General features: G+C 52.5%; 1 protein-coding gene across 11 annotated transcripts in view; it reads right to left on the reverse strand.

The window, feature by feature from the left end:
* Positions 1-19,418, reverse strand: part of VRK3 (VRK serine/threonine kinase 3) — a 52,870-nt gene that overhangs the window by 1,330 nt on the left and 32,122 nt on the right. For 6 of the 11 annotated variants that reach the window (XM_010369529.2, XM_030941889.1, XM_010369528.2 and 3 more), the window contains 6 exons: positions 17,690-17,782; positions 14,909-15,041; positions 13,631-13,751; positions 6,533-6,591; positions 4,361-4,520; positions 1,479-1,801 (listed from right to left, as the gene is read on the reverse strand). In XM_010369529.2, coding sequence (XP_010367831.2) covers positions 4,372-4,520; positions 6,533-6,591; positions 13,631-13,751; positions 14,909-15,041; positions 17,690-17,782 — 555 coding nt within the window. In that variant the 3' untranslated portion in view covers positions 1,479-1,801; positions 4,361-4,371. Of the gene's footprint in view, positions 1-1,473; positions 1,802-4,360; positions 4,521-6,532; positions 6,592-13,630; positions 13,752-14,908; positions 15,042-17,689; positions 17,783-19,418 lie in introns of those variants that run through there. The other 5 variants (XM_030941891.1, XM_030941894.1, XM_030941892.1 and 2 more) reach the window with 5 other exon arrangements.

The raw sequence follows: 19,418 nt of genomic DNA on the forward strand, positions 1-19,418 counted from the left end.
CCGAGCCATTCCCAGTCCCCTGTGCTGGGAGATCATCATCTAATCCTGACAACGTCCTCCTCTCAGAGCTCGGGGGATGAGCCACCAAAACCCACAATGGTTCAGAACCTGGGCTCTGGAGACAGAAGGCCCTGGGCTCAGAGACGTGGGGCCCTGGGCCTGGGCCTGGACCTAGGCCTGGACCTGGGCTCCTTCCATTGTCTGAGCAGGGTCAGGCTGGGCTGGCTGTGCTGGCTCAAGAGATGAGGAAGGAGGACACAGGGGCTGCCAGGACCTTGAGGCACTGGACTGGGCACTGCCCCAGCGGGCAGAGGATGGAGGCCGGTGTTGATATTGTGACGCTGACCATCTGCTCACCTGATTTGGGTGCTGAAGTGCAGCTGACGCCCCTAATCTTTTATAGATTTGTGAAAGGAAAAAAATAAAAGTCAAGCTGGGAACAGCTCAGGGCAAACCCACCTCCCATTCTATTCAGAGCCACCCCTCCGCTCACTGAGACAGACGCATGTCTGATTGCCTCCGTTTGGAAAGGCCAATCAGAAACTCCAGAGAACGCACCTGTTCATCTCTCACCCATCTGCGACCTGGAAGCCCCCTCCCCACTCCGAGTCTTCCTGCCTTTGCTTCAAGTTGTCCTGCCTTTCCAAACGGAACCAAAGTACTTCTTACATATAGTGACTCATGTCTCAAGTCTCCCTAAAATGTATAAAACTAAGCTGTGCCCCAACCACCTTGGCCACGTCATCAGGACTTCCTGAGGCTGTGTCGCGGCCCATGTCCTCAACCTTGGCAAAACAAAGTTTCCAAATTAACTGGACCTGTCTCACATTTTCGGGGTTCACGGATTCATGTGCAACAAGGGGTCTAAGCAGGACAGGTTCGGGGGGGGCGCGGTTTTTCTGTAGTTAGCGGATGTCCCCTTCTGGAAAGGGGTACACACACCCGCTTTCAGCCAGGAGATGGTAAGCGGTTCCCTGATCCCACCCGCTTCTCCTGAGTAGGATTGATCAGTACAGGAGAGTCAGGGCGTCTGAGAGCACTTCCTTCCTTACCTGGCCTCAGATTCTCCACACTCCAAAGTATGATGTATGATCTGAGCTACTCAAGACAAAATTTAGAGAGGCGGGTTTAGCTTCTCTCTTCCTTCTTTCTTTTTTTTTGAGACTGGGTCTTACTGTGTTGCCCAGGCTAGAGTGCAGTGGTGCAGTCATGGCTCACTGCAGCCTCGACCTGCTGGGCTCAAGTAATCCTCCTGCTTCAGCCTCCTAAGTAGCTGGGATGGCAGGCGTCCACCACCATGCCTAGTTGGTTTTTGTACTTTTTGTAGAGATGGGTTTCACCCTGTTGCCCAGGCTGGTCTCAAACTCATGGGCTCAAGTGATCCTCCTGTCTTGGCCTCCCAAAGTGCTGGAATTACAGGCATGAGCCACTGCACCTGGGCCCCAAAAGAACTTTTGCAGACACACTGGTTCCTTAAGCTCTGGTAAAACATTTATTACCAAAGCACAGAGGTGTCAAGGGTAGCAGGGGTCCCCCCTGGGGGCCGGCCCAACCCCATCCAGCTTTGCTAGGACACTGGCTGAAGGGCAGGCCACCCAGACGGGGAACTTCACATTCACTGGAGGGAAACTGGGGGCCTCCCTGAGGCTAATCAGGACTGATGAGTATCCCGAAACCAGTGGCAGGAATGCACATTCCAGGGCTTGTTCTAGAAGCTTATCGGTGATTAAACAGCAGGCCTTGAGTCACATTGCTTCATTTTTTTTTTTTTTTTCCTGTTGCACACTGTAAATGGAAAGTTCTGGAAGACAATAAAAATGGCTGTTAGTGTCTCATTCATTCAGGGAACACCGTCTCTGCCTTCACTTCGTGCCAGGCACCTTCTAGGTACTGGGGATGTCATCATGACCATACGGGATGAGGAGCCCCTGCTGGGCTTAGGACGCGGAGGAGGGGGGTGGAGACTACACATTAAACACACGCTTCCCTCCAGATGGGAGCAAGGGCTGTATGGAAAACAGGTGACATGATGAGCAAGTGGGTGAGGAGGCAGTGAGGATGCCTCATAGAGGATGGAGAGGCCTCGGGTCTCGAGAAGCAGCAGGTGCATAAAACCAGGATGAGGGGAGCCTTCCAGACCTCGGGATGGCAGGTGCAAAGGTTCCGGGGTGGGGTCCAGCTTGGCCTGGTCTAGAATTGGAGGGGAGGGTGTGTGGCTGGCGCATCATGCACAGGGGAGGAAGGGAGCTTGGCCTTGGGCCAAGGCAAGGAGGTGCTGTGGAGAAGAGGCGAGATGACCTTCAAGGTGCTCTAAGATCACCGGGCTCCTTAAATGCCATCTCCTCCTTACGTTCCCAACCAAGGGGCTGAGTGAGTGGCCTCCAGAGAACGCACGGGTGTGAGACGGTGGAAACCCTGGGGGGTTGTCAGGTGCCGGGTTCTAAACGCCTTTTGATAAACAGGACATTGATAAACAGGACAAAGCCTCTGCCCTGTGCCATGCCAGAAAAGCAGAGACGATAGAGTCAGACGCAACCCTGCCCTGGAGAAGCTCGATGCCAGCAGAAGACTGTGACAAGTGACCCCATGGTTGGTCTCATCTGGGACTGAAGGTTTGGAGGAGGCTGCTGAGGGAGTGAGGGTGTTGAGGAGGACCCCGAGCTGTCCGGCCTGGATAACTGGGTGCATGGAGGAGGAGCTCTGTATCGAGCTGGAGAGGTGGAGGAAGGAGTGAGACTGGCACAGAAGGTCATGACTTGACTCTCGGCGCCTCTGGTTGAGGCAGAGAGCCTGCTACTCCACCACAGAGAAAAGGGCCCCCACCCCTCACCACTGGCCCACTCTGTGCGCAGGTGCTCTGCTAGTCGCCTGGCACACACGTGTCAGCTTATGCTTCAGCCTCAGATGTGAGGAAAGGTTGTGGGAATGTAGAAGCACTTGTCATCCAAGTGCCAAGAAGAAGGTCGCTGCACAGGGAGACAGGCCGCCAAAAGGAGACGCTATTCAAGATTCCCCTGGACCAGGATCTTGCAATCGTGGCACTGGTGACCACTGGGGCTGGGGGATTCTTTGTGGGAGGGGGTAGAGGTGGGGATCATGCTGTGTGTTGCGGGATGTCAGGCAGCCTCCCACCCTCCACCATCCTGCATCCTGATAACCAAGTATCTCCAGACATGGCCAAATGCCCCCAGGGCGGTGCCGAGTTACACAAAGCACTGAGCTTTGGTTCCAGCCAACCCTGATGAGAGAAATGAGGACTCCGGGGACAGAGAGGAGCCTGGAGAAGCCCCTCTTCAGCACACATCCCTGCACCCTTGCCAAAATTTACTGTGAAGTTTGTCTTCGACCTTGCAAACATGCCTGCACATTTGCACACAGTGCTGATGGAAGTAAAGCCATCTAGTCCTCACTTCCTCACTGTCAAGTTGGCACCTCCATCCACAGACAGTGCGCACCAGCAGCCGGGCTGTGTACACAGGCAGCACTGCTTGTAAAAGAAAAGTCTGGGAAACTAAGCAAACGCCCAGCTGCTGGCTGTGAGGAGTGTCGGTCACCCACACGATGGAGGAGTGCGCGCTCCGAACGAGACCCGAAGGCATGGAGCAGCTACCTTTTGTGTATGGGGGGCCGAGGGGGCCAGGCCAAAGGAAAGCAGAGACTACAGGTGGCTGGGCGGAAGGACACGGGGAGGCACGGATGCAAGAAGGGACAGAAGATGGCGAGAGACAGAAAACGTCTTGGTGCTGTTTTTGAGGCCCTGAATCCTGCTGTGCCTGAAGCTCCCCCTTAGACTTTTCCAGCTACAACAGCCAATCAACCCCCCTGTTCTTTTCTTTCTTTTTTTTTTTTTTTTTGAGACGGAGTCTCGCTCTGTCGCCCAGGCTGGAGTGCAGTGCTGCCATCTCGGCTCACTGCAAGCTCCGCCTCCCGGGTTCACACCATTCTCCCGCCTCAGCCTCTCGAGGAGCTGGGACTACAGGTGCCGCCACCACGCCCGGGTAGTTTCTTTTGTATTTTTAGTAGAGTCAGGGTTTCACCGTGTTAGCCAGGGTGGTCTCGATCCCCTGACCTCGTGATCCGCCCGCCTCGGCCTCCCAAAGTGCTGGGATTACAGGCGTGAGCCACTGTGCCTGGCCTCAACCCCCTTTTCTTAAAGCCAAGTTGAGCCGGGTTTCTGCTACTTGCCATTCCCGGAGGTTGGGAAGTTCAAGGACCCCGTGGAAAAACCCAGCGTCTCCCTGGGAAGCTGGGCCCTGATATAAACGTGGAACAGCCTCTGGGAAGTGTCCCCTGGAGCCTGGGGCAGGGCTGGCCCGAGGGCAAGGGGTGAGAGGGCTAAAGACTCACAAGCTCTTCCCACCTGGATTCCACCTAGGGCACCATCGGGAGGCCAATGGGGTCATATGGGGACACACGCAGATCCTGCAGCAGAGCTTCTAGGTTGTTCCTCAGCATGGCGTAGGGCGGCTTCTCCTCGTACTTGAGGGCCATCACCACCTTCAGGTAATTCTGTAGGGTCTCTGTGGTCAAGACAACCCCCAGCAAGGGAGAGCCTCAGAGGCGTCCCCCAACCTCGATCCTGGGGGTCTGTGCCCAAGGGTGGGGGGTGGGGGACTGAGGGGCACGAGGGTCTCAGCAAAAGTGCCCATTTGCTTGGTGCCTGGCATTGCCAGGGGACTTCAATTTTTTTTCAGTTTTGGAAAACGTCATACACAGGCACCAGGAGAAGGGCATGAACACCCAAGTATCCATCACTCAGTTTCAACAATGATCACCTCACAGCCAATCGCGTTTCATCAAGACCCCTCCCCCGGCCTGCAGTGTTTCAAAGCAAATCCCAGCTAGCAATGCAGTCTACCTGCATATAAATATTTAGCATGTATCTTTAAAGAGGGCGGGCCCTGCCTCACCTCCACCTCTAACCTCTGGTTGACCAGCTTAAAAATCCTTGAGGCCTAGCCGGGCACGGCGGCTCAAGCCTGTAATCCCAGCACTTTGGGAGGCTGAGACAGGTGGATCACGAGGTCAGGAGATCGAGACCATCCTGGCTAACACGGTGAAACCCCGTCTCTACTAAAAATACAAAAAACTAGCCGGGTGAGTTGGCGGGCGCCTGTAGTCCCAGCTACTTGGGAGGCTGAGGCAGGAGAATGGCGTAAACCCGGGAGGCGGAGCTTGCAGTGAGCTGAGATCCGGCCACTGCACTCCAGCCCGGGCAACAGAGCAAGACTCCGTCTCAAAAAAAAAAAAAAAAAACAACCTTGAGGCCCAAGGTTTACAGAGGGAGAACTGGAGGGGAGTGCCACTTGGGCAGCTGAGCCATGATCTGAACCCAGGGATTGAAAGTAATTAAAAAATGAGCCTTAGAGAGCCAGAGGGGACAAGCTATCTGTTTCTGTCTGTCCATTTCTGCCTCCAGCTTGGAGAAAAGCATCAAAGCTCTTCAGGAGGGGCACAAAGACAACAGCAGCAACAAACACCCCCACGCCCGAACGAGACAGTGCAAATACCCAGTGACAGGGACTAGTGACAGGGACTGGCTTTATCAGCTATGGTGCGGCCAAACCATGACCACTGTGCAGCTGTCAATAAAAGCTGTGGTGCATCTATAAAGGAAGGGCATGAAGGACGGCCCCAGGGTTAAGGGAAAAAAGCGAGAGGTAGAATGAGATGTATGTAGGGTGAGCCCATTTTTTGTTCATAAAAATGGCTGGGCATGGTGGCTCATGCCTGTAATCCCAGCACTTTGGGAGGCCAAGGTGGTAGATCAGTTGAGGCCAGGGGTTCGAGACCAGCCTGGGCAACATGGTGAAACCCCGTCTCTACTACAAATACAAAAAACTAGCCAGGTATGGGGATGCACGCCTGTAATCCCGGCTACCTGGGAGGCTGAGGCACGAGAATCGCTTGAACCTGGGAGGTGGAGATTGCAGTGAGCCGAGATTGCACCACCGCACTCCAGCCTGGGCAACAGAGCTAGACCCTGCCTTAAAAAAAAAAAAAAACTGCCGGGCGCGGTGGCTCAAGCCTGTAATCCCAGCACTTTGGGAGGCCGAGACGGGCGGATCACGAGGTCAGGAGATCGAGACCATCCTGGCTAACACGGTGAAACCCCGTCTCTACTAAAAAATACAAAAAACTAGCCGGGCGAGGTGGCGGGTGCCTGTAGTCCCAGCTACTTGGGAGGCTGAGGCAGGAGAATGGCGTAAACCCGGGAGGCGGAGTTTGCAGTGAGCTGAGATCTGGCCACTGCACTCCAGCCTGGGTGACAGAGCGAGACTCCTTCTCAAAAAAAAAAAAAAAAAATTACCCTGTCCTCAAAAAACACTTGTGCGTTTTTGTTTTGTTGTTGTTCAGAGGCACTTGTGAATGTTTTGACGATTTTTGTCTTTCTACAATGGGTACATATTACAAATGCAATTTGGAAAACTAAAAAAAATGAAGAGGTGTAAGGAGAGGCCACCCCAAGATGGATCTGAGCCACCAGGTCCCACCCAGGTCCCTGCCTGTTCCCGCTCCCTTCAGGACGTACCTGAGGGTCTGATCCAATGACCGCAGGGTCCCACAAAGGGCCCCGGCTTATCAGTAAACCTGAAGGGACAGAAGCACACGTGAAAGGTCTTTTAGGGAAAGGAGAGCAACCTCTTAAAACAGAATGTCTAAGATATATACACAGCCTAAGATATATACACAGTCCTCTCTGCCACCCAGGGAAGTTATGTTCTTAAAGCCGCTGTGAACACTGGATCAACCAACCCACTACCATTGCTCCCAGGGGAAACAGCAGTGGCCTCCTGCGAGCCTCCAGCCACACTATTTTCCCCGATCAATACACCTTGTTTTATGTATGTTTCTGTTGAAAGACATCTTACGTAATAAGTACTGTTGATTCATTAGCACTGAACTCTATTTTAATCTGGGATCCTTAAGATGGAGAGGATTCCTTCGATGAGGAGGAAAGATCCAAGATGAAAATAAATATTTTATTACTTACAGGTCCTGGGGGCACACGACACACCCAAAGGTGACCTCCCCCCCGTCCCACGCACACACACAGACACACACAGACAGACACACACACACACAGGTCAGGGAGCTCGTGGTTGCATGAGGGGCCAATGGGTGGTATCCACACATTTTGAGGAGATTTTAACTGGTGGGTTCAAAGCAAGCAGGCTCGAGTTTCTGGAGGTCACGCTGTGCCTGAGAGGGGGTCGCTGTGGCATCTGCACAGTTCAGTGGGATGTGGGGGCCAGCAGGGCCAAGTAGGCTGTCTGTGGCTGACCCATAGGGAGGGAGGTGTTCCCCCGGAGGCGGCTGCATAAGGGAAATATCTGAGTCAACCACACGGAGGAACTGGGAGGATGTGGAAAACTGTAAATTGTGCTGAGGGTGACCAAGCCCTGCTTCTGGCATGAGAAAGTCCAACTTACATTCAAATGAATGCCAAGGCAACCTGAAATGATAAGAATTCCCCACAGACTCACGGCCAACAGCACCATAGCTCATGCCTGAACAAAGCTGATACAACACATGAATTATTAACCATCTCAGGCTTCGGGACATCAGACAACACTTCAGCATTATGCTAGGTGGCTGTTTGATTTTTTGTAGAGACGGGTTCTCACTATGTTGCCCAGGCTGCTCTGATCCTCCTGTCTTGGCCTCCCAAAGTGCTGGGATTACAGGTGTGAACCACCACGCCTGGCTGAGGCCATTTTAAATGGCATCATCACTGACAAAAAGCATAAAAACAGGAAAAAATGTAGCATTAACTAAACAGTGAAAAGGACACTGGCGTATATAGTGTAGGCGCTGAAACAGGGAGGTAGAATGCTGTCTGGCTCCAGCCTAGGCTGGGAACATGTGTGCCAGGTGATTAAAATTTTTCTCCACACTATGTGTCCGCAAGTGGCCACGAAAGAACTGCAAGAATTGATTTGGGGTTACAAATACTTTTAGTGAGTAGGAGAATTCACACATATGGACTCTGAATAATCAGGACTAACTGTATATGTACATACACACACATACACATATATGTATAACACACACACACACGTGCATGCACGTGCACCCCTTTGGCTGTTCAGGAAAAATCCTGATTCACCCACTGCCTTTGCTGGGGTCAGCAAAGGCCCAGCCCCACTTCTCTGCCTGGCCCATCCGGCTAGCTCCCACCACCTGCCCAGTCACTAAGCTCTGACCCTGCCTTCGTTATCCCCCAGCCCCACTCTCCTGCTCCTCAAATCTCTCTGCCCTGTGGATCTGGGCCCAGCTCAGGCCTCATCCCTTTTCCCTGGACCTCAACTCCTCCCTGGCCTCCTGTGCATCCCCACATGACCCCAGAGGGTCTCTACCTGTCCCTGACCCTCCCTGCTCACAGCCCACTCTGCCTCCCATGGCTCCCCAGCACACACTGGCCACCCTCTATCTCCATCTCTCCACTCCCTTCTCCCATCGCATGTCCCATCCGCACCAAAGGACTCCTAGTCCCACCAGGCCACACATCCACACACATCTGCCTCTGCACATATCACTCTCGCTGCCTGGGTTGCCTTCCCCACCCTGAGCTCTGGCAGGTGGCTGTTCTCCCTTCGAGATACAGCTCGAGGGTCTGGCCTCCTAGGAAGTCTTCCCCAGACCCCTCCAGGCAGAGGAACTCCGTCCCTCCTGGGCCTGTGTGTAGGTCCGCGGATGTCCTACGGCAGCCATCAACATACAAGCGCAGGAAGGCCTGGTTGTGCCATCAACAGGATGTTACACTCTGCACAGCAATGTCACTGCCACCCCCTGCCGCGGGCTCTCCCTGACCAGCTGGGGAGCCCTGAGAGCGGGTCCAAAGCTGGCTCTCATTCATGCTTTGCCCAGCAACGGGCCTTGAATGCCAGAAAGCCTCAGGGACTCAAATTGCCTCTCCTCCTTCTTTTACTCATTCTGCCTGTCGTGAACTATCATGTGCAAAAAGTGAGTATGTGTGGAATGAATGGAAAAAGGCCGTGTATACCAGTAAAACGTCCTAGCGCAGGGCACCTTAGGGTGCCAGGAAACAAGCATGTAGCAACATCGCCCCCTTGTGGTCCCCTTGGCCACAGTCTGGGCTAAGAGACGCGGGGCTGGGAGTGAGGAGGGGTGCCTGGGGAACAGTGTCAACATCACCAGCTACTCTCCAGGGAGCATTTTTGTGCGCCTGGCCCTCTACGGTTGTGGTCTGGAGCTGGGGCTGTGGAATTACTGTTATCCATGCTGCTATCATTGATACGAGATGATTACCGTGACCTCTTATTCACCCTGCACCATGTTGACGAGTGCAGGCCCTCTCTGTGAACCAGTCACATTCATCAAGTCTCTTTAGGCGAGGGGATGTGAAAAGGGTGACGTGACTGCTCTTAGGAGTTAGGAAGTGGAGTGGGGAGAAGACTCAACCCAGGGGAGCCTCAGGGACCGGTTTCCCTGACAAGATCGGAGTGCAGAGGCACCGTGGGCTGATTCCAACCTGGGTGTCCAGCACAGCCACTGGCCTCAGGAACCTGACACTAAATGCATGAGTGGAGAGGGTGCAGAGCTGTGCTGTCCTGTCTGCCTAGGAATCCTGCCTCCCCCTTGCCCACCTGGGAGGCTCTTGTGTTCTCTACAGACCAGGTCAGGCATCTCCCAGGTGAGGGTTTCCAGGAGCCGGCGGCGGGGTCCTGTGCCTCCCCTCTGCTCCCACAGTGCCGGGCTACCTCCACCCTCACCTGCAGCTTCGGCTTCCTGTCCGTGTCTCCTTCCAGCCCTGGAGCCCCCGACACTGGGCCTGCGTCTGCCTGACCTCTGTGTCCACAATGAAGCCTGGGCGGGCTCAGCATTCACTCCTTAGCTGTTCTTCATTCCACTATGATTTTTCTTTCCTTTTCTTTTGAGACAGGGTCTCCCTCTGGTTGCCCAGGTTGGAGTGCAGTGACACAATCACAGCTCACTGTAGCCTCCACCTCCTTGGACTCAAGTGATTCTTCCACCTCAGCATCCTGAGTAGCTGGGACTACAGGCATGTGTTACCACACCCGGCTACAGTTTTTGTAGAGATGGGGTCTCATCATGTTGTCCAGGCTGGTCTCAAACTCCTGGGCTCAAGCAATCTGCTCGCCTAAGCTTCCAAAGTGCTGGGATAAAAGGCATGAGCCACTGTGCCAGATCTGCCCGTTTCTTGGGCACCCACGATGTGTGCTCTCTGTTGCATCCAGAGGAGGATGTGTGTGTGTCACAGGGAATTGAGGCGCCGCTACTGCCCTCAGTCTCCTGTCTTGGGACTGTTAGTTAGAGATGTGAACCCTCCCTCATGGAAGCTGCAGTGTTTTGGGGTCTCCTCGTGAGAGCAGCTCAGCCTTGTCCTGAGCTAACCCATCAGAGTGTGTGAGGGAGCATTTCACTACCTTCACTCACACAGGGACTCGAGCGGGGTGCTCATTCTGTGACTCATCGTTTTTACCTGGCTTCATTTCAAAAGAAACCTTTGTCTCACTGCTGTGAGCAGAAAACCCCAGCACCATGTGTTAAAGCGAGAGAGTAAGTGTGAAAATAAGCTCTAAGGAAATGGGCAGTGGACTTGTCTAGTGGGTTCTGAGGCTGGCTTCCCATGCAGAGGTTGCCTGTGGAAGTCTGGGGGCTGAAGGTCTCTCTGTCCCTCCCTCTTTCTGCAGGGATATTGGGGCAAATTAGCCAATGTGTGTGATATCCTTCTTGCCACTGTTTAAAGCTTCATGGTCCTTCAGGGGGCAATTTACCTGTTACCATCGCTGTGAGACCTGCCCCCGACATCAGACCTAAAAGTGTGCTGCACACCCCCACCAACAGTCCCACCAGTGGACACCCAGGACCTGGCCCCAGGATCCCCAGCAGTCTGACCTCTGACACACCGTGTTTCACTCTTTAGCTCCTGTCTCCCCCAATAGGATGTGAGCTCCCTGAGGGCAGGGATTTTTGTCTTACTCACTCCTGTATCTCCAGGGCCTAGAACAGAGCCTAGCACATGGCAGGGGTTCAGTACTTGTTGAGTGAAGGTAGGCTGGGTCCAGGCACCACCAGTTCACCTCATAAGCCTCCTCCACTTGGGAAGCAGCGTGTAGGTGACAGGGGCTGTCTGTGGAGTTGAATGGCCTGGGTTTGAGCCCAGGAGCCCCTGCTGAGTAGCTGTGTGGCCTGGGCTGATTACCTAATTCTCTGTGCCACAGATCTGTGTGAGAGCACATAGCCCAGAGCAGTTGTGAGGATGCAGGGGAAGCACCAGGGGCAGTGCCTGGCACAGACAAGTGTATAATAAATGTTAGCTCTGAACAGTCAGTAGGAGGAAGTCAAAATGATGAGACACATCCCCTCATCTGAAGGAGGATGAAATTCTGGGCATGGTACCATATACGCCAATTAAATACGCACCCAAGAACGTCACAGAGTTTTTAAGGACACAGATGCATCTAAACTAACACATTTAGGAGCATTCGGAAGTAGTGAACTAGTTGTATAGCTAAAGTTAAAAACATAACATTGAGTGAAAGAAGGCAAGAAACAGCATGAGGTTTAGAGCATAGTACTATTTATACAAATTAAACACACAGTACCACCATATATAGTTTAAGGACACAGACATGTCTACAGAAAATTGATTTAGAAGCAGCAGTCAGGAGCAGTGACCTCGATCCACATGTAGGGGTAGGGTTAAATTTGAAGAGAGCCAGAGACAGATGAGATGCAGAGAGGAACATCAATTACGCAAATCACACACAGGACCACGGCCAGCATGCGATTTTGAGGGTATAAATACATCTAAGTGAACACGTCAGCAGAACACATGTTTTTTTTTTTTTTTTTTTTTTTTTTTGAGGAGGAGTCTCGCTCTGTTGCCCAGGCTGGAGCGCAGTGGCGTGATCTAGGCTCACTGCAAGCTTCGCCTCCCGGGTTCCCGCCATTCTCCCACCTCAGCCTCCGAGTAGCTGGGACTACAGGCGCCCGCCACCTCGCCCGGCTAGTTTTTTGTATTTTTAGTAGAGACGGGGTTTCACCGTGTTAGCCAGGAGGGTCTCGATCTCCTGACCTCGTGATCCGCCCGTCTCGGCCTCCCAAAGTGCTGGGATTACAGGCTTGAGCCACCGCGCCCGGCAGAACACATGTTAAGTGTGCTTGAGCAGCTGTCCATGGTTGAGAGAAAGAAGTTGGGGGATACGAAGGGAGTAAAATAAATGAGAAAGGCTTTACGTGAGGGAAGGACTGGGAAGGAATTCACAGCACACTAAGGACAGGGAAGTATGAGGGACTCAATGCCATTCACTGGAGGGTTCACCCTCTTCCCACTCTATATGCTTTCCCAGATAATCTCATCCTCTCCTGGGGCTTCAGTTGACAGCTCTTGAGATATTCCTGGGATCTGAGTCTCCCTCTAGACTTCACTCCTGCACTTCAGACGGAGATGGCCAGCTGCCTCCCAGATGACTCGGGCAACAAGTCCGAGACGGAGTCTTGCTCTGTCACCCAGGATGGAATGCAGTGGCGTGATCTCTGCTCACTGCAACCTCCACCTGCCAGGTTCAAGCAATTCTCCTGCCTCAGCCTCCCAAGCAGCTGGGATAACAGGTGCCTGCCACTGTGTCAGGCTAATTTTTGTATTTTCAGTAGAGACAGGGTTTCATTATGTTGGCCAGGCTGGTCTCAAACTCCTGACCTCGCGATCCACCCACCTTGGCCTCCCAAAGTGCTGGGATTAAGACGTGAACCACCGTGCCCGACCTGGGTAACTCTTATTCATGTCTGAAGTGCATGCCTAGCACGCCAGCTAGGACCAGTTGCCTACTGTCCTTGGTGCTGAACCTACACCCCCGCGCTTCCATTTTGTGCCCAGCGGCCCACTGTCCCTCGTGCTGAACCCACATCCCTAGCACTTCCCTTTGTGTACTGCCGCCTGCTGTCCTTGGTGCTGAACACACACCTCAGTGCCTCCCTTTTGTGCCCAACTGCCTGCTGTCCCTAGTGCTGAACCCATATCCCTAATGCTCCCTGTGTCCAGCTGCTCAGTGCCCTTAGCGTTCAATCTCACCCCAGAACTTCTCCATATGTTCCGCTGTCCACTGGCTTTGGTGCTGAATGTTTAAACCAGCAATGGTAAGACCTGGTGGTTTACATACAGAGGTGAAGGCACTGATCTGGCGGTGTGAACACTGGATGGGTGCTGCTACCAGTGCTGCGGCAGGGCCTGGGCCTGTCCTGCTCAGGTTGCCTGTGTGTTTGTGATGAATGAGTCATGGTGCCCCACACACGATGAGCATTTTCTACAAGCCAGGCCCTGTGCTAAGTGCTGTGTATACCTGACTTCCCTGAACCCTTCTGCAGTCCCGTAAGGTGGGCGCCAGCAGGAGACCATCTCATGGAGAAGGATACTGAGGCTCGTAGACATTAACACCCCACAGTGGTGGGGCCAGAGTCCAAGCCCAGGCAGCATGGCTCCGGAACCCCTGCCTCGCCTGCTGTGTGGACAGCGCAGCACATGTCTGTGCAGCTCAGAGGACTTGGGCTCTGCTAGATGCCACTTCCCCTTCCCTCCTACTCCCAGCTGGGCTCTGGGCTTCTGCCCACCTGCAGGGGTTCTGCTGACCCCCCGACTCACTTCTGTTTTTGCTTCATGATGTCCTCAGTGTTAGGAAGGCAGTTTGTCCATGGCAGAAACCCGTAGAGCCACTTCAGCATGCAGTAGCCCAGGCTCTGGAGGTCGCTGCGGCGGGAGGGCCCTGGGAAGGGAAGGTAGAGGTGGCACCTCAGTCTGGATGCTCCATTCACCAGTGCATCCACTCCCTTCCTTCCCCTCTCTCTCATTGACTCAACCATGCGCTCATGCACTCAGCATTCCAGCCATATGGGCTGTCTCCTCTGCTCATTCACTTTCATGAGTAGGCAGAAGCTGACTCTTATCCTGACTTACTCTCACTCAACCATCTCCTCAGCCCCTTTCTTCAGGTCACCCTCATCCACTCTTCTCTCATTCATGCACTCATTCAATCCTCAGCACCCGTGTGCTGGGCTCAGCTGATTTCTGAAAACCCAGACTGGAATCTCGTCAGGTCCCAGCCCATGACAGCCTAGTTGGGAGACAGCTATGGCGTGGGACTATCTGAGTGACAAAGGACACAGAACATACGGGAGCCCAGGAGGATGCGTACCAACCCCAGCCTCAGTGGGGCAGGGCCGGGGAGACTCGGACAGTGTATTTTCCTTATGCTTCCTGAGCATAAGACAATGCTTAATTTAGACAACACTTTGTGTAAGCACTCGACAAGCACTACTTGTTGTCCGTGCTGGCCTTCCACCACCTGATGCTGGGGGCAGGGGTACCTTCCCCGCCCTGGAGGAGCTCAGTCTGGTGGGAGGACGTGGCAAGCATGTGGACGGCCATGATATAAAGGGATGTGAGAAAGAGGGGCTCAAGAAATCTGCCCCAGGCCCTCTTCCCAGTCTCTACACTTTCCCTGGATGATCCCATCCTCTCCCAGGGCTTCGGCTGATAAACTCCCGAGACACTGCAGAGCCTCTGCCCAGATTTCCCTCCCACATTCCAGACGTGGTGGCCAACCACCTCCTCAACAGTCCCTCCTGGATGACTCCTAGGCAACTCCCATCTTCCAAGTCTACACCAGATCCTGAATCCCAACCTCTGGAACTCAGGGCTCCCCAGTGCCCAGCCTCCCACTGTCCTTGGTGCTGAACCGCTACCCAACACCCCCCCACCCCTCACAGTGGTCAGGACGCTGTCTGTGGTTCTGATCCCTGTCCTGGCGCCCTTAGTGCCTGTCCTGTGTGGCCACCTGCTGTCTCTGGCTGTGAACTCCTAGAGCTGCCCTTGCATGAGAAGCATGTCTCCGTGGTCCCCAACCCTTCCCTGGCCTCGTACCGCATCCCTTGTGCAGGTCCATGCTAATGAACTCAAGGTCCCCCTCGTGAGGGCTCCTGCTGCCTTCCACATAGGCCACGTGTTTGCCACTCGGGCAATAGCGGAAGGCGAAGCCATAGCCTGCCAAGGTCACCTGTGGACACAGGGAGAAGCCATACAGATTGGAGGTGAGGAGCACAACTGAAAACAACCATTCCATCAAAGATGACATTTTTCACTTACAAAACTAAGCCATGCTCATAGTAAAAACGATGTGAAGTAAAAAGAACCCAAACCAGCCATCATATTTCCTCCCAGCCCCTAAAACCCACTGCTCAGAAATAACCACTAGTAAGTTTCTTGATGCATCATTGCACATTTTTTTTTTTTTTAAAAATAACCAGGTAACATATGTGGATAGGGAGGGGCTCTTGTTTTCCAGAGGCCTCACACCAGACCTCCTGTTGGACACCAGAACTTAACACTTCAACAGCGGTTCTGGGCATTAACTCTGGGGCCAGATGGCCTAGGTTCAAATGCCAGCTCAGCCCGCTGGTGGCGGTACAACCTTGGGCAAGCTATACTACTCTCTGCTATGATTTCTCCATTTGTAAAATGATAATAGTCCCCACCTCAAAGGGTTCTTATGAGGCTTAAGTTTAAAACAAAAGTTAAATGCCTTCTGCCTGATACACAAAGTTAACCAAATCTTCTTTCAAAAATATTTATTTATTTTGAGATGGGGTTTCACTCTGTCACCTAGGTTGGAGTGTAGTGGTGCGATCACGGCTCACTGTAGCCTCCTAGGCTCCAGTGATCCTCCCACCTCAGCCTCCCGAGTAGCTGGGACTACAGGCATGTGCCACATGCCCAGCTGATTTTTTGTATTTTTTTGTAAAGATGGGGTTTTGCCCTGTTGCCCAGGCTGGTCTTGAAACCCTAGGCTCAAGTGATCCTCCTGCCTTGGCCTCCCAAAGCGCTGGGATTACAGGTGTGAGCCACTGTGCCCAGTCCATGTCCTCTTTTCAATGGCTGCATTTTATTCCATCATATGGATAGTGGACAACTGTTGGTTTTGTCTATGTAAGACCTATACACTTCCCCTGCTCCCTGTTTTTCTGTTCACAGTTTGTGGTGTTCATTAAAACATATATATATATTTTTAAGTTTTGAGACAGGGTCTCACTCGGTCACGCAGGTTGGAGTACAGTGGAACGATCATGGTTCACTGCAGCCTCAATCTCCTGGGCTCAGGTGATCCTTCTACCTCAGACTCGAGTAGCTGGAACCACAGGTGTGTGCCACTACACCTGGATAGGTTATTATTTTTTATTTTGTAGAGACAAGGTTCCCTATGTTTCCCAGGCTGGTCTCGAACTCCTGGGCTCAAACGATTCTCCCACTTTGGTCTCCCAAAGTGCTGGAATTAGAGGTGTGAGACACGGGATCCAGCCAGGATGGTCATTTTTATGTGGCAACTTGACTGGGCCATGGGGTGCCCAGACATTTGGCCAAACCCTATTCTGGGAGTGTCTATGAGGGTGTTGTGAAAGAGATGAACATTGGGGTTTGTAGACTGATTATTCTCCCTAATGTGGGTGGGTCTCATTCAATCAACTCAAGATGTGAACAGAATAGAAAGCTAAGTAACCAGAAGCTCTTCCTCCCTGACTGCTTGAGGTAGAACATTGGTCTTTTCCTGCCTTTGGACTGGAACTGAAACAACCCCTCTTTTTGGGTCTCAAGCCTGCTGGCCTTTAAACTGAAACTCACATCATTGGTTCTCCTAGGTCTCCAGATTGCAAACTGAAGATCTCAGGACTGCTTAGCTTCCATTATCAACGAGCCAATTCCTTATAATAAATCTCTACACATACACATACACATACACACACACACACACACACGCACATCCTGCCAGTTCTGTTTTTCTGAAGATTCCTAATGCTTAGTTTCAGGATTTTCATCTGGGATTGTCTCCCCCCACTTCTCAGTCCATGCAGTTCAGGTCTGTTTCTGCCAGGGCTGCTGAGCTTTGGGGATTTAAGCCTAATCTGCTGGTGGCGATTTTCTCACCAGGAGGAACAAGTGTGCCTGACAACGAGCAGTGAGAAGCACGAGCCCAGAGACGGGAGAGCTGGCTTCCCATCTTAATTTTGTCCTTAATTCTTAATCATTCAAGTTCAAAATCATTCTTCATTTTGTTCAGAGGGTAAAAATAGCATCTTGTTTTAAGTTACATCTCTATGATTACTAAGGAAGTTGAATATCTTTTCTTTTTCTTTTTTTGAGACAGAGTCTCACTGTGTTGCCCAGGCTGGAGTGCAGTGGTGTGATCTCGGCTCACTGCAACCTCCGCCTCCCGGGTTCACGCCATTCTCCTGCCTCAGCCTCCCGAGTAGCTGGGACTACAGGTGCCCGCCACCACACCTGGCTAATTTTTTGTATTTTTAGTAGAGACGGGGTTTCACCGTGTTAGCCAGGATGGTCTCAATCTCCTGACCTTGTGATCCGCCCGCCTCGGCCTCCCAAAGTGCTGGGATTACAGGCATGACCCACCACGCCTGGTCATATCTTTTCATATTATTTAGTTAGCCTGTGGATTTCGTTTTTTAAGAATTGCTTTTCTTATCCTTTGCCAATTTTCCTACTAAGTTACTTTTCTTATTTATTTGAAGGAGCTCTTTATATATGATGGACAACAATCCTTTGTCTGTAATAAGCACTGTGAAATAGAGGTTTGGAGACAGATGGGAATCTGAGCCCAGAGATCTTCCAGAGTAGGCAGGAGCTAGCTCTTACCTGACTCCGGTCCTCTGGATCCACAAAGATATTTTCAGCTGTCACATTTCCATGAACATACTCATTCTCATGGAGGAACTCCAGGGCATCCAGCTGGGGGAAGAAGCAAGCCAGTGTCTGCACAAGCAGTAGGACTAACACAGCCTCTGGTGCAGACTGGGGCAGGGAGCCCCACTATTAAGGCCTGGGGTTGTCCGGCACTGTGACTGGGGGTTAAACCTGACTAAATCCGGGGCAGCATGAGGAGCCCACTGTGATAGCACATTGAGCATGCCTCTAATCAGGCTGTCAGGGAGCTCACCAGTTGAGCTAATGTGTGGCTTCCTGTATTTCTCTCTTAGCTGATGGCAAACTCAGGAGAGGGAGAAGGGGTTAATGTCTGTCTGCAAAAATGACTCAGCACCTGTGAATATCAAAAGAGCTCTTCTCACCTGTCTTAGAGAGCAGAAATCAATCTTGTTAAGTAATTTATATCTTGATCTCCAGCTCCAGCTGTCCCACTGAGCTCCAGACTCTTTTTGGTGTGTGTATATATACATATTTTTGAGACAGGGTCTCACTCCTGTTGCCCAGGCTGTAGTGCAGTGGTGCAATCACTGCTCACTGTAGCCTTGATTTGCCAAGCTCAGGTGATCCTCCCACCTCAGCCTCACAAGTAACTGGGACCACAGGTGCGCACTACCACATCCGGCTAATTTTTTCTAGTTTTATTAGAGAGGGCATTTTGCCATGTTGCCCAGGCTGGTCTTGAACTCCTGAGCTCGTGATCCACCTGCCTCATCCTCCCAAAGTGCTGGGATTACCAGTGTGAGCCGCTGCACCAGGCCAACTCTTCAACTGTGTCTGCTGCCCGAGTATCAGCTACATTCCGATCATATCCCTAACCCTCTGACCCCAGGGCCAAAGTTCTGCTCGTTCTCCTTTTATAGACTCTCCATTCCCAGTGCCTGAGACCCTCCCCAGCCTTGTCCTCTCCAAATGGACCCTGAGATTCTTCTCCCCATTCCAGTCCCTCCACATATGGCCCCTGAGGGCCTCTGTGTACCCAGAGCTGACCCCGCCCTCCCCTAATCCTAGCACTCTTGTGGCTCTCCAGTGCCCTCAAGACAGATCCCAGCCCCTCAGCCTGCTGTGTGAGGCCCTGTGTGATGTGGTCACTGCTGACCTGTCCACACCAACGCCATCTCTCCCCACTGCAGGGCCATAGTGCAGATACTGAACATAAAGACCTTAGGACTCAGCATGTCGCTCCCTTGGTACGTCCATCCCTCCAGCAATGCAAACTGGGCCCTCTTATTCTCCATCACAGCAGGGGCCGCTTCTACTCAGAGCACTCGTCATAGTTTGCCCAACTGTTTGATTTACTATTGGTCCCTCACACTAGACTGTGAGCTCCAAGACACAGAAACCATGTTTGTGCTGCTCCCTGCTCTGCACCCAGCCCTGGGGACAGCATCTGGCACCCAGCAAGTGCCTGATGAATATTTAATGAGGATGAATGAATGAATTAATGAACAAATGCCATATGCTCTCTATTCCACATAAGTCTTGCTCCAGCTGTATCCTTGGCCGGACCATCCTCTCATCTATCCTCTGCCTCTTCCACCCAGCACCTCGCTATTTCCACTCATCCTGAGAGTCTTGGCTTAGAAACACCCTCCACCAGGAAGCCTAATCTAAGCCTTCAGTTTGAGGCTGGGGCTCCTTCCTCCAATGCTCATGGCCCCCA

Source organism: Rhinopithecus roxellana, chromosome 12, assembly GCF_007565055.1.
Source record: "Rhinopithecus roxellana isolate Shanxi Qingling chromosome 12, ASM756505v1, whole genome shotgun sequence".
Classification (NCBI taxonomy): domain Eukaryota; kingdom Metazoa; phylum Chordata; class Mammalia; order Primates; family Cercopithecidae; genus Rhinopithecus; species Rhinopithecus roxellana.